The following is a 15,381-nucleotide window of genomic DNA, read 5'->3' on the forward strand; positions in this document are numbered from 1 at the left end:
AGAAAGTTGGCCATGACACATGCTCAACTCACAGCAAGTGGTCTGGAGGGGTTATGGGAGGATAGGGATACCACATACCCACGGCAGCAACTGCAGGATGCTTATCATAGATGTACTTCGTGCAGATTTCTCTAATAGTCTGGGCATCAATAGCCTAAAAGGGGTAGAAGAGGCATCTTTGTAACAATCCCATCTTAAAACCCTTTCTGATCTTAATTTTATGTAATACAGGGGAGTAGGCAACAAAACACTTGAAAGTTTTCTCAGCTGGAAATGTTTTCTTGGCTGAACAAGAAATACAGCTTCTATATTGTTACTTTCTGTAGTAAGTAATTTTCTTGATGGCCTTTTAAAAGTTGCAACATGGGTGCCACTTACTTCAATTCTTGCCTCCAGTTCTGGAATTGGGATTCGGCGCTTGTAACACAGCATTTGTCTTCCAATGTCTTCACAGATTGGTGTGGACCCTAAAACGGGGAAAAAATCCTTCAGTTATCAGCTTACAGCTCCACAAAGAGGAAAAAGTTTGCATAAGTCTCACCATCAAGTTGTAGCAGCATATTAGTCTTAAGAAGATTTTTTGCTCGAGCTACTTCATTTTCTGTAACACTTGTGCAAAGTCTTATCCTGAAAAATAGTTTAAATCCAGAGGCATTAAGTAATGGTAGTCTGCAGCACACAAGATTGTCTGTGGTAAAGAGGTGCATAGGCATTACTGCACCTACCAGGCACTTCTTTTCTGTAGACAAAGCTGGTAAGACAGCTTGGAAAACAAGCCACAGATACAAAGCAGCAGCCTAAGAGTAGGGGTTTTGGAAGCATAGCAATATACCCAAGAGCAAGATTTTCCTCTTAGAAGAGCTGTATTTCATTTTATTAAATGAATATTTTGAGACAAGTGTAGTCTGTACTTGTTATCTTGAGAATGGATGTTGCTAAAAAAGTAGGAGCCAAGCAACTAGATAAGAGGTAATTAGCCAGAAGGCAATCCATTACTTCCTGGCTCCTCTCCTGGTGAGATTATGATTTGCCACACTGCCTACGGAACATTTTGTGAGGACGAGGATGCATTAAATATCTTAACACTAAATTCTTGTCCCAGGAATCGTTTGTATCTTCCCTGGTGCTAAACTGCAGCAAACACATAGTCAAAGTGATGACATTTTCTCCTTGACTTAACAGAAATCTCACAGAATAATGGTATATGAGAAGTGATTTATGTGATTAAAGAAACTCCTCATTTTCAAGACTTGTTTCAACTCTACCCACTTTAAATCAGTGCTCTTAAGTAACATATATCTGTTTCTAATAGCATCTGCAGTTCAAGCTTTACAGCTGCACCTATGGACATCCTTCAATACAGATTTAAGCCTTAGATGAATGAATATTGTCTAGAATTATAGGTTTCAAAATTCCATATGTAACTGCTCACCCTTCATTTCCCTATGTACTCACTACAGCTGTCCAACACCAGCACCTGGTACATCAACTGCAGCAACTGCAGACCGGGTAACTACTAATACTGTCTGGTTCATTATTCTCATGCACAAATATTTACTCTTTCAGTGGTGGCACTTGCAGCTCACAGGCACTGTACACTGAGTGAGTAGCATTCTAAAAGGTCTGACTTCATAACTCCTGTCATTTGCCAGTCAAAAAAAATCCCTGCTGTGTTTCCTTGTACAAGGAACGAAACCTACTTTTTAAGCTGTTCATTCCAAGTAAGGGTGCCAAAAACTGGGTGCTGGGACTTGGCATTGGGTGCCAAAGTTTAGAATTTGATGCATTTTTTGCTCCCAGGCAAGCCCAAGCAGAGAAAAATACTCTCTTTAAATACTTTACTTTTAAATTGTATTCCTCCACTAAAAACAGTATTTTCAGAGAAACAGTTGGTAGCTTACCATTCTCTCTGAACAAAGTGCACCATGTCCTGAATAGTGGATGGCTCACAGACCACATAGAGTCCCCACAGCCCTGTGTCAGTGTAGCAGGTGTTGAAGGACTGGAAACTGTGACACAGGTTACCATGGCAGGCAATCTGGGCAAGTTTACTGGACAAATTCTGCTGAGGCAAAAGATAAAGATATTGCTTTATGAAGTTTTTTTGAAAGCTTACCAGTCACCTCCATGATTTCCCATTTTCATTTCAATGATGACAGAACATGCAGTAATAGCTAGAACGTAAATTATCAGCTGTTCATTTCAACCGTTTCTTTCTTTGTATGTAATACCACATTTCAAAATAACAGCCCAGATTTGAGCCAAAACTATAAAGATACTTGGGTTCAAGAAAGGGACAGTTAATTACTGATACCCCCAGGTTCTGATGACGTACAGGTATAAAACATCCTACTTTCCATGAGGGCTGGCAAACCTCCAGTCACCTCTGTTTCAGTGGTTTAGAACCACTTCCTAAGATTCTCCTAGATCCTGGGTGTAACAAATACTCTCAGACTCACAACTGGATCCCCTTTTCTGTCCTGGCAGTACCCCAGTCAGGGAGATCCCACCAACCTCATCAAGAGCAGGACGGTGCTTGTAGGTTCACTCACCACTCCTCCTCCAAAGGACCGATCCCAGTTACCTATCAGAGTATTGGCTACCATGAGTGGGATTGTATCAGGGTCTGACCAGCCGGCTGCTTCAACAGCTATGGCCAGGTGTGCCAGGGGCATCTTGTCATCCCTTATCCGAATCTGGAACACAGGAGAACAGCTCTAGTACAACCTGTACATGCTCAGGCATAGGGGAAGTTAAATAACAGAAAACAGACTTTTCCATTACAGCTGGATTACAAAGCATGCACTATAATTAAAGCATACGAAGCTTAATTTAACATCAGCCTTAACTAGTTTCCCCTGGGGCATTTTCAGATTACTTTGCCAACAAACACAGAGAGGGCATTACAAGTCATTTACCACCAGCAAGGAAACCCGATGACTTTGTAAAATCTGAATAGTGACCGGAATAGAACATGGATACCTCAGTTCTCTGCCACATCCTTTATATAAGTGATCCTCTACAAGTGGAAATGCTCCAACACCATAGCCAAGTGGATAAAAGGGAAGTAGGAGCACGGATAAGGAATGTATTCTTCCAGGAAGTGAAGCATAAAAAATGGTGGCAGTGAGGCTTGTCCAAGAAAGGATGGGAGGTATTGCTTTGGAAAGCAGCTACTCCATTGCCCTCACTGGGGGCAAGAAACCTTCTCATGTGCTGAGTCTGTGGCAGAGCAGCCCTCTCTCCTCACCAGAGTGCACGTGTCAGGGGATGTAAGGGCCAGCTCAAAAAGCCACCCAGCAGCTTACCTCACTACCTGTGAAGCTACAAGGCGGCAGGGGTGGCAGTCCTCCTTCTGGAGCAGATGGCAAGTTACCAAAATGGCACTTCGCCAGGTCAAGTAGTTCATCATGAGAGACCCCTGAACAAAGGTATTTCACATGCTTTGTGATGTTACTCAGTAAACAGTTAATTTAAATTGCTGCACAGTTTAAGGACTCAAACAAGCAGTAATTTATTGTGCCCCTGCTTTAATACCCCATTTTTGGATTCTTCACACATTCCCTTTATAGGGAGCAAGATCATAATGATTCCCCCTTCTTAGTTCTCTTTAACAGCCTTCCATTAAAACTACATCAAATCAAGCTCTTTGCTCTCTTTCAAGCCTCAATGTTACTTCTTTCTCTCCACATTCCTTGCTATTCCCCTCTTCACACTGAACACCTTCTAGGATCCTTTTTTCCTGCCCACATGGAAAAATGACTTTGGCCTCCAATTCACTTCTTGTTCCAGATTTAAAGGTTCTGGAATATTACTGAGAGGAAAAGGGAGCAAAAGCTCAAAGGGTATGAAAGCACAAAACACTAACAATGAACAGGACCTACTGAACAATGGGTAATTCATCATGTTGTTCCCACAGCCCCAGGCCATGGTTTCAAGCATCATTTCACATGATCCAGGGCGAGTATCCCATACTAACCTCCAGCAGCAGCCAAGACCATTCTGGGTCCTTTGTAATGTGTTGTTATGTACTCCACCAAGTCATTACGATTTATGGATCTAGAAACAGGAAAGGAGACAGCACTACTGTGTCAGTAAAGTTTACTACAGTAAAGAGAGATAAATGTATATAACAATACAATATCAAAATAATTAAAAGTTCTGCAATGTGCAGAACAGAGGCAGAAAGCTAAAATACAGGTGACTTCCGAAAAAGGAAATAGGAACTGGATACATTTTGCCTTTCAAAGCTCTTCCAGCTTCCTGAGAAGGAGTGAGATTTCCAACTCAGTCAGGTAGAGACAGGATGCACTTATGATCTCCTTTTCTTTGAAAACAGCACATTTAGCAGTCCCCTGTACTGGTCTAAACAAATGCTGAAAGAGCAATGCAAACACCGTGTGCTTACAATAAAGCCTAACATGTGACCTATAGGAAAAAGAAGTATTTCCAATTTTGTGTCAGATGCACTTTTAAGAAACAGGAGAAAAATACGGCAAAAAAACCCCGAAGTCATGCAGAGGACATCTGAAATTCAAATACCCTTTGATGCCTGTATACAGGGGAACTAAAGCAATACAGGGGTTCTTCTTACAGTGATATGCAGTGCAATTTCAGCTGCCTTTCAGCATAAAAATGAAATCTGACACTGTTCCCTACATTTTCAGGTAAGTCTTTTTCAATATATAAGTTACCACACAATTAAAGACGCACATATTTTTGGACATACTTGATATTTTCAGTGGGTCCTAAAATTGTGCGTCCTAGGGCAGTATTCTGGTAGGCTGTGGCATGAAGGTAATCAAAGACAACTTCTTGCAAATTGGTTTCAACCTCTTGCATCTCTCGAAGTATAACTCCTCGCTCACGCTCAATCTCTGCCTCTCCCAGGGTACTGTTCTGAATTATGTCAGCAAGAATTTCCACAGCTAATTGCAAACAGAGATGGAAATGAAAAGAATATTTTCAGACTACCAAACAAATCTGGTTCCAAAAGTGAAACCCACCCCAAAGAACAAGTGCTAATAAGACCAGCAAGGGGACAAAACATTTGCTCTGCAGGAAGGGAGAAGTCCAAAAGGTATCTTATTTTGGGACTCTGAAGAGAAAAATGTTTCAAATATCAGCTTCCCTGGCGGCTCCTTTCCAAATCTGCATTCACGCATTCTTGTGAAGTTCAAGAACGGACTTTTCACCCAGCAAGGAAGGGACTGTAACACTGCAAAAGCATCATTCTGTGTCATCTCACTGGAAGCTGGACAAGCACATTGTTCTTTGCAGCTTTTCTGATGAATGAGAGCAATTACCTCTTGGTAAATCTTTCGAAAAAGCTTTTGCATAATACACAGTTTGTTCCCTGGACGTGTATGCGTTCAGATGAGCCCCCATGTTCTCAATCTCTAGTTCAAGGTCTAACTGAGATCTCTTTTTCGTTCCCTGAAATAGAACAATAAGAAAATCACATTACACCCTTCAATTCATTTACTCATCATTACTACTTGTCTGGAAAAGTCACCATCAAGAGAAAGAAAATGTGCTCTGGAAATAAAACTGGCATACTAATCTCTCCAAGCTTGAAAGTCAGATATAAATCCTACTATGCTCCCAAATGAAAATAAAAACCTGGCAAAAGGGTGACTGTGTGTCTTCTAAGACTATTTTAAGAAGGTAAAAGTGAGTTAAAAACTGGATCTGTGTAATCCATAGCTGTGTAACAGTTACACAGAACTAGGACTTTAGCTTCATTTTCTAATGGAAACCAAAGTCTTAGTTGTCCATATTATTTTTCTCATTTAAATTTATTTATACAATTCTGACAAAGTTTTTATCATTGATCTTTAAAGACAAATAACTTAAAAATCCATTGTAAACTTCTACATCAATATTCATACTCACCTTGAAAGCCATATGCTCAAGAAAGTGAGCAGTTCCATTGTTCTTCTCATTTTCATACCTGCTTCCAGCATCAATCCAAAGACCAACCTCAATGAAGGAAAAAAAAAAAAAAAAGTCATTTTACCAGCTAACAGCTTTGCTATGGCTTTTTCCTTAAACAGAGCAGGTTTTCAAGGAAAAGGAAATTTTGATCTTCACAGAAAATTTAATTACAAATCCACAAAAGCATTAAGACTTCTATGTCCTAGCTTAAGTTCTACAAACAGCTGTTAATAAATATTGAAATGCAAATGCAATTTAGTTCCACGAGGAAATGAACACATAGGAATAGATACAAAAAAACGTTCCTTTTGTAAGCTACTTACTGTGCATGTTGAGAGTCCAGAGTCTTCAGAAGCTACTTGCAAGCCATTTTCCAAAGGACTCACCCTAGTTTCAGGGACATTTAAGATTACTTCTGTTGCTGCTTTGGAAACTCTGAGCTTCCTTGTTCCAACATGCACACACTGGAAAGGAAAATCATCAGTCACCCTCAGATTGTTTAGTTATATCCATAGATGCTTTTCTGAAAAATGTATTGCTGAACTTCAGCATTAAGTTTGTGGGTCTTTCTTGAAGCATGCATTTATAAGGAAAAGAATTCAGGACTACTATTCACCACTACTTCACATCAAGGAAGCAGTACCCTGAATCTGAAACAAACCCTGAAGATAACTACAAGTGAGGAGATGCATCTGCTGCCCTCCAATCTGACATAGAAGCTGTTACTCTCATCAGCCAGACACACTTGTTTCCCACTTCTGCCAGCAAGAGCCTGCAGGACCTTTACCATCTGGAATTCTCCTGGGTAGCTGCTTTCTAAGGTGAAGTGAGATATAGCCCAAGGGCCGGTGTCAGGACTGCAAATCCATCACCCATTGATCAGAGCAGCAGAAATTGCCGGTTTTAAACAATCATGTGGCAGCTAAAGCATGTTAAATGAGAGCGGGGTAGAAAAGAAGGGAAGTTTACTGCAGTTTTTCAATAACAAGAAATGCAAATATGTATCCCAAATGCATACTTCAAGCAAACAGCTATCTCAAAAACTGTTATTTCAAATGTTTCAAATAAACAAAGATTTCTCTCCCCATATAAATACACTAAACACGAAAGTACAAAATCCAGCTCTCACCCACTCTCCTCCTAAAATAAGTTAGATCTCTCAAAACTCACTCATTTCAGAATCACAGCACAATTCAAGTTTGAAGGGACCTCTGGAGGTCTCTGGTCCAACTTCCTGCTCCAAGCAGGATCAGCTTGGTCAGACCATTCTGCTCACGACTTTTTGCATTTGCGTACTGACAATCTCCCAAGGTAGCTGGAACTTCACAGCTCTGTGAGCAGCCTGCTCCACTGCTTGACTGCCACATATTCAGTTTTTCCTCTCTTGTTTCAACTTACGCCCATTATCTCTCATTCTGCCACCGTGCCCCTCTGTGACAGGCCTAGTTTTATCTTCCTGACAACCTTCTCCTAGGTGCTGGCTCAGGTACTTCTCACAGCTCCTCCACAGGTCCAGCAGAAGCCATGTCTTCTCCAGCCTGAACGAGGTCCGGACTCTCAGCCTCTCCTCACACGGCACATGTCCCAGCCCAGTTCATCTCTGCTGAACATCTCCAGTTCACCAACATCCTCCTCACACTGAGGAGCCCCGGACCAGTGCAAACTAATCACTTACTACACCTCCCGCCATGCACCGCGCCGCCGCCGCGACTACAACTCCCAGCGTGCACCACGCCCGACGGCCTCCAACTCCTCGCGTCCCCTCAGCGGCAGCCCAGGCACCGGCGCTCGGAGCTACTGCGCCCCCCGCGCCTCCCTCCACTCCGCTCCCGGCCCCGCCGCCTCACCCGCTCCGCCGCGCCGGGCGCTCGCACCAGGCGGGCAGACCAGGGCAGGAGAAACCGCCGGGCCGCTGAGCGCGCTGCAGACGCCGCCATCTCGACGCTGTGGTGGGCGGGGCGGGGCGGGCGTCCTCGGGGGCCGCGCAGGCGCGGGTCAGTTCCATCCGCCCCCGCCGGGGGGCGCGTGGGGCAGCGCAAACGCCGTTGCAACGGCCCGGGGCGGGGGGGGGGTGAGAATCGGGGAATGGCCTGGGTTGGAAGGGACCCAGAGGGCTCATCGAGTCCAACTTCTGCCCTGCACAGGACAAGCCCGCCATATATCTGAGGGCGTTGTCCAAACGCTCCTTGAGCTCTGGCAGGCTTGGGGGCTTGGTTTGATGGTCCGCTCTCCTCACTGGCCCAGAGCAGCACAGTTCAGGAAAGCCATTTTCCTTGTGATATCCATTATGGCCCGGCTCAGTACACACAACGCGCTGCCTTTCGGCTGCTCCGGGAGGTGCTGTGGGTACACCACTGCTCGCTGCGGCTTCTCCAGCTGCTCTTTCGGCAGGGCTGGGTGCGGGCGCTGCGCTTCGTGCAGGACAGACCTGCTCTGACGGGGGAAATCCCGAGGCTGGGATAACCTGGAGTCTTCTGAGAAGTGTATGCAACGGAGCTGAAACACTTGTTATGGATAGGACGGCTTCATCCACAGCAGTAAGTTCAGCGCTCCGCCGAGCCTGTGCCAGCACTGGTGAACTACCTCAGCTCCATACATACGGCTCCAAACTGCTGGGAATGGTCCCTTCCAGCTGCCAGGGGCTGGGAAGGGCCTGTGGGAATGCTACTTGACAAGAGCCAAATTTGGGCTGGGAAAAGTTCTGGAGTGTACCAGTGGAAGCAACCTCATTTCAGCGCCAAAGACTGTTCCTGAGCACGTTTGGAATGTATGGCTATAGAGAAGTAGGTACAGACATGCAAGAAGCAGTGCTCAGTTTTGACTTCCTGGTTAAAATTTTTACATTTTTTAGGAACTTTTCATTTGGCTAATCAAGCATTATCTCAAGAATGAACAAAAACCAGGGTAAAATTCTATTATTTGTCCCACAGTGTGTAAAGTGACACAACGCAAAAAACCAAAATACTACTTTAAAAAAGAAATCTGTACTACTTATGCTGGGGGAAGCACTGTTTTAGGTACCATTTTCCTAACCCTGAATGCCCCTCTACCTCAGACTGAGCACAGTACTTCTGACACCCTCTGTCTCTGTACAGATGCTACAAACCCCTCTTGCCCTGCTCTAAAAAGAAGGAGAAAACTGGGCACTTAGCACAAGATCAGAAGGAAGAGGTTGAAAATGCTGGGAACAGAGGATGCTTCTGCTCAGGGTGAACTGTCTCCTGTAACTGCCAAGGTCCCGTTAGTCAGAGATGATTCACAAGAACTGTCAGAAATGTTGCTTCCTTCCCCCCGAAATGTCATCTGTCACATGCAGATTACAGTCACTACTGTGACTCTTAAAGGACACTGGGGTTTATTGGTAGTTCCCGAGCTGGCTCAGATGCTGAAGTGTGAGAAGGCTCTGTGATTTAGCTTGTCAGACTCCAAAATATGGACCAATTTCAGAAAAATCCACTTTATTTTAAATGTATAGCTTTTGGGGAGTATTTTGTGGGTGTAGGCAAATTCTTACTTCCTTGGCAGTTCAGAATGAAATTGCACCAACTGCCCTAAAACAGTTGCACTGCCAATTCATAAGCTCTGTGCTTTAACAGCAGCTTTAGTGCTGCAGCTGGGCTTGCCCAGTTTCTGTCACAAGGACTGTAATTGCATAAAAATAGTAAAACCCCAAAGCATGACATACTGCATACAATTAAAAATGAAAGTGATACTGTTGTTAACACACAGGTTAAAATATAAACCTAAATGCCAAGAAACCAGATGCTTCCTAATTTGACAATGATGCCCTGACCACAAATGGAACTGTAGACCTCTTATTGAAATTGTTACTGTTACTTTGCTGCCTGTACTATATTAGTGCCCACATACACCCTATGTAAGAAGGATCTTGTAGCTGCAAAGCATGCACATCCTTGCACTAGAGAATTAACATTGGAGTCAAATTAGTTTCCATGGAATGGAAAATCTAACCTTACATGAAACTAGCTACTTCTTTTTTTGTTTTGTTTAGTTTCTCCCATTTATTTCATGCACATTCAAAAGATCCATCCAGTTCCAGCATTTTTAAAATTTCAGATAGAGCTCTGTCAAGTTGTAAAGGAAAAAAAGCAAAGCACCAAACTGTGCAACTGAAAATTAAGCTTCTGTTCCATTTTACAGCTAGATCTAACTGATCTCATTATGCTGGGATTTATCTCAAAGATGTTTTAGCAGACTTCACTAAACCATTAGCCATCCTAGAAATTTGAATCCTCGCTAGACATAGAATTACAGCTTAAGATAAACTGATTATCCCCATGATGTCTCCTACTTAACAAAATAGGAGTGTCTCATATGTAAATGCAATCTAAAATTTAGCATCCAGCAAAGGTCATTAGAGAGATGCAACTTTAAATTAAGAAATCTTATTAACCAGCTAAAAATGCAATAAAATAAAACAAATACTGATGTTCTAACAGTAGAAGCTGAAGAGGTAAATATTCACCACTAAACTTTTACAAAACACTACTTTGCAAATGGTTTTAACTTTTTTTTTTTTTTTCCTACAGTGTGACTATTTTGAAATGGGCTATTATAACAAGGAATGCTCACAATATCCCTTGGGTTTAGGTAAACAGTATAATCTGTGGCTTCCAGATGGAGAAAATTAGACCTTTGTTCATAGTTCTTATGTGTCCAGTCTCAAGCAACAATGGAACAGAAGGGCCAAGACTAAAAGAAGGAAATTCTATATAAATTATGTCCTTGCCATCAGCATGATAGATAAGCAGTTGCCTGCCAATTTCAAGATGCCACAGAGCCTTGTGAAATGAGTGGATGATATAGGTGAGAGTCTCAGGATGAAAATCTGGTTCCTTCAAATCCAGATTCCAGATTTCACCTTAAGTATGGGAAGCTTTGTATTTCACACTAAGTAGCTATTTTAGATTAGCATCCCTCCTAAAGAGGTGCCTGGGAAACAACCAAATGGCACTTTCAGTTTTTAAGCTTAAAACTTGTCAGGAACTCCACTGAAACCAGTAATAATGCACAGTCTGAATTATACAATTCCAGTTGGTTTTCTGAGGAAATAAAGTTTCCATGTTCATTGCTGTACGACATCAACCAAATGACACAGGCATCTCAAAGAAAAGGCCATTCCAGGATCCACCAGCTGAGGAGGTGCTGCATTTTCAGCTTACACATGGGAAAGACTCTACACTACCCTATATGAAAAAAGATCCAGCTGGTGCTGGTGCCAGCACTCATAGACCTAGCTTGATGCTTCTAGAGTAATATTTCTACTTTATAAAATAATTCCATGTGGTAGCAGAGAGAATGAGAAATCTGTTTATGCATACCTGATGCTTGTTTAGCGATATGTCAGCACAGGGGCTTGAACACAACACTGTGAAACCAACACTTCTGTAACTCTGAACTAGGATGACAATCTTGATATGAGCAAAGAAAGCATGATCTTGAAAGGGTATTCTTTCAATTGTATATATAAAGTATTTCTTCTGAAATAAGGATAAAGTTCATATCAGCAAGACACACTATCATGATCAGCTTACTACAGAAGTAGTTGGGAAGAACTATCCTCAGTTACAAGCTGATCCAACCCTAGAACAAGAGGGCACAGGAACTAAGCATTAGAACAGCACTGCTCAGGAAAAAGACCTTCAGAATTGCTGAAACCAGCACACAGTAAACATTAACAATTGAAATTGCCTTTGGCTAAACTACTGCTTAATGCTGTGTTAGCTTTTTGTAGAGTGCTCGTGTTCACTGTTTATTTACAATCTACTATCTTTTTAAAGCAATGATACAGTATTGCCTTTAATGAATATGCTGAAATCCAGCTGCCAGGAATTGGCTTGATTTCAGCCAAGCAAGCAGAATTCAAACGAGCCTAAAAACATGGGCTTGAGAAACAATACATTATTTTGTAGAGAAGTGGGGTGGAGGGGTTTTTTTGTGAATAAAGCTGCTTTGAGAATACAAATCAAACTTTACAGACATTATGTTGCCTGATTTTCATGCTAGCAGTTCACTGGCATCTAGCTGATTATTTTTGTCAGTATTACCTAGAAGTTATCCTTCAGCTAATTAAATTGCAATAGCTTTTCTTTCCCATGGTTAACCACTGGGCAGTAACTGCAAAGGCCTACAGGCCACTGACACTGGTCTTTTGTACTCTCAAGCTGCAAGGAAGACTGTCTAAATTAAACATAGCTGGCTGAATTTATAACATTTCAGTTGCTCATTAACAGAGCACTCTTTTGAAGCTGTTGATTAAAAGCTTTCTTCAGGGAATATTACAGTATTCTGTCTGCATGCAGCTCTTTTTTTTTCCTCATAAGTATTTATGCACTGAAATAAGTCGGTAAGTACCAGACAGCCCACTATCTGACAGCTGAGGGCTTTTATCAGAAAGGTAAATGGAAGAAGTTTGGATATCTCATAACAATTTTTCAAGAATAACATGCCAAACAAATGATTCTGCCTGATGCAGTAACCCAACAAGAAATTCCTGTGGGTAAATTCATCTGATTTAGCTAAACAGATAGGTTTGTCTATGCCCTTTAGCAGACTCACTGCAGAATAAGGATCAGTCCTTTTTTGTTGTTTTTGTTGGCATTGTACTCAAGTGTCATTTGCATCCTTCCCTGTGACTATAACCACACACAGGTTTCTTGGTTTAGGGCATTATTCTGATTCAATAGTAGATGAGTTCTGGAAACTCCAACATTTATTTCAATCTTTTTCTCATTTTAAGAAAAGGTCACTTCAGCGAATATTTTCTCCAGAAAATAATTAAGAAGTCACCTGAATCTCTGGTATAATCAAATCGAAATTAACACAGTGAAAACTGAAACCAATGCAGTTACTGAAAAGATTAGAATTAGGCACCTGTTCAGGCAGCCAAGACAGCCACCATTCCTGGATTCTCTGATTCATTCCTCCTCTGTTCCGCATTGTTCAGGTAGCAATGCTGTGAGCATTTTTCAACAATCTGTGGAAGGAAAGTAGATTTTCCATTAGCCAAAAATGCTGCTAATGCTACTCATCGCAGTTTATAATACAGCAAATGTACAGTTACGTGCTATTGTAACATCCAGATAACTGAGTTTTCTCTTTTATTTCCTCTCTTAAACCCTGTTTTCTCACTCTTTAATCCCTATTATCTTACTAATGCTGAAGTTAGCCAACACAAACTAGAGACCATGTAGTTTTATACTGATATTAATACAGTGTGATTCCAGACTTCCCCAAAATAGTCATTGATCCAGGGCAGGTTTTGTTTAGCTGCCAGGCTTCCCTGTTGCACTCTAACTGTGGAAACAACGTATATGAGCTTTTTGCTCTACAGCTCTGTCCAGCCTCCTGGTTGATTTCCTAGCCTGCATTGATTGCCATCATGTTGTAGACTCTCAGGGTTCATCACACTACTACAGACTGGCCAAATTTGTGTCCCGACCCATCTCTGTGCTATAGGGCCTCCTTTGTGCTCATGTACAAAATTTGTATCACTCATCACCCCTCAGCTGTATAAAACTACTTCTCTGCACTCTTTCAATAGTCAGTGGAGGGATACAGGCACCTCGACTTATGGGTTATCCTTTGCACTCTGGACACCTCTCTTAGGATAGTTATTTAGAAACGTCTCCTCATGGTACTTCCCTCTCCCACTGATTGTAAAGGAATGAATTACTAGTTCAGCAGACAAACACCCAACTGAAGGCAGCTACCTTCAGGCAAAACAAACCTTATCCTGAGCTTCAGGCTATGAGCTCATGGCATGTATCTAAATATCCCTTATCTAAATATCAGATCCATATATTTTAATATATTATTAGAGGATATTATACAGACTATAAATGCATTTTCTCAAGGGCACAACAAGTTGAACTTATATTCTGTAAGGGCCTACAGCATTTTAATGTAGGAGGCTGGAAATTTTGCAGCATCTTCACATAATTTTAAATACTGAGTGCTTGCCATTAATTAAATATAAATACAGTAATCACATGAGTACTCCTTGAGTTATTTATTTTGTATTACAAGACGTTTATTTTTTTATGCGTGCACATATTCAAGGTTCAAGACTGTGTAGCAACTGGATTTTGTGCTGATTTTAATGTGATGAACAACCACACTGTAGAAGTTATCAAGGGAGAAGCTAGGAGTGTTGACAGATGGTTGGGAAAGAGAAAGCTGGGGATTTTATAACCTGAGAAACTGTCAGAAGTTTGGAAATGTGGACTATCATTGGTCAGATATTTCTGCTCAGGTAAGCAGCTAACTTGCTAGAGTTGATAGTCAAACTTTCAAATTTCAAGTTAATGATCTGATTGCATTGCTTAGTCACGTATTTCACTAAATATCATTTTTTCAGACTGATTTCTTATTTACTGGCCTTTTTTACAGTCCTCTGAAGAAAAACAGTTTCTGAAGCTTCTTAAACCCACTGTGCTCTATGTTTTGATGCCTTTCTCAAATCCTATTATAGCCCAGAATGGCAGACTACCATTTTTTTTGTGAGAGACAGCTGCTTTTGCTGGTCTTTTTCTTCCCTACCACTTTTCTACATTTTTTTACAGACTTCCAGAGGTTTGGCAGCTAGTGCAGTGCAGTAATTCCAAGAAAGCTTCCAAAGATCTACTGAATCCAGACACTGTGCATGCACAGGTTTTCTCTGTAGCTGATGTGCATTGTGATGCTCTCCCTCACGAAAGCCATGCAACTCCAGCTTCTTATGCTCAGAAAATCACTAGGATTGCAATGCGAGAATTTCACTGCACGTGTGTTAATGAGTTGCTTTAGAAGACAAATGAATTGGCACAGAGATCCAGTATACCTTAAATACATTTGCTTCCACGTTTGCCTTTGGAACTTCAGATGCTGACTGTGAGGCTTGAGAGTACCTGTGTGCCTCTGAAATAGATTTTTTTTTTTTTTAATTTGAAAATCGCATTTAACTAAGTATGTGAGAACTGGGTTAATATGAGAGGCTTACGAGATCCCCCTAAGAGGCATTTTCAAATACGACATGGTCTTCATAGCAGATGAGCTATAGTATGTCAAACAAAATAAGGTCTGGAATAGGAATCCAAGTCATTACTGCTAAGTAGATCCAACAGAATTAGGGGATGGGCAGTTACTCTCTAGCTGCTTGCAGTTACTGCATTGATAGTAATGCATAGGGGTTGCACTAATTCGAGCATTAGCCATAATCTCATGTGTTTCTGACTGTGCCTATCAGTCATCCTGCTGGTCTATTAATGCTGGCAGATCTACTTTTGTATTATGTAATGTATTTATTTTATCCTGAAACATTTTTCCCAATAAAAAGTAAACCCAGAAAGCTTCAGAGCTTACTGCCAGCTGCATAGTGCACAAATTTCACAGCCATTACTCTTGTCTTTTCCACCTTTTTTTTTGCCACTATGATAACCTGTA

General features: G+C 41.5%; 1 protein-coding gene across 6 annotated transcripts in view; it reads right to left on the reverse strand.

The window, feature by feature from the left end:
• PMPCB (peptidase, mitochondrial processing subunit beta) overlaps positions 1-12,916 on the reverse strand; it is a 13,682-nt gene extending 766 nt beyond the window's left edge. Inside the window, exons 1-12 of one of the 6 annotated variants that reach the window (XM_042018412.1) lie at positions 12,832-12,916; positions 6,261-6,401; positions 5,896-5,982; positions 5,307-5,436; positions 4,730-4,928; positions 3,980-4,059; positions 3,309-3,421; positions 2,553-2,696; positions 1,902-2,065; positions 542-627; positions 379-467; positions 79-154 (exon numbers count right to left, since the gene is read on the reverse strand). In XM_042018412.1, the coding sequence (XP_041874346.1) occupies positions 79-154; positions 379-467; positions 542-627; positions 1,902-2,065; positions 2,553-2,696; positions 3,309-3,421; positions 3,980-4,059; positions 4,730-4,928; positions 5,307-5,436; positions 5,896-5,982; positions 6,261-6,401; positions 12,832-12,897 (1,375 nt within the window). In that variant the 5' untranslated portion in view covers positions 12,898-12,916. Of the gene's footprint in view, positions 1-78; positions 155-378; positions 468-541; positions 628-1,901; positions 2,066-2,514; positions 2,697-3,308; positions 3,422-3,979; positions 4,060-4,729; positions 4,929-5,306; positions 5,437-5,895; positions 5,983-6,260; positions 6,402-7,335; positions 7,568-7,784; positions 7,912-12,831 lie in introns of those variants that run through there. The other 5 variants (XM_042018410.1, XM_042018411.1, XM_042018414.1 and 2 more) reach the window with 5 other exon arrangements.
• Positions 12,917-15,381: the final 2,465 nt, after the last annotated feature.

This window comes from Corvus kubaryi, unplaced genomic scaffold (genome assembly GCF_017639235.1).
Source record: "Corvus kubaryi isolate FWS band 111438036 unplaced genomic scaffold, C.kubaryi_AGA036_p1.0 137, whole genome shotgun sequence".
NCBI lineage: Eukaryota > Metazoa > Chordata > Aves > Passeriformes > Corvidae > Corvus > Corvus kubaryi.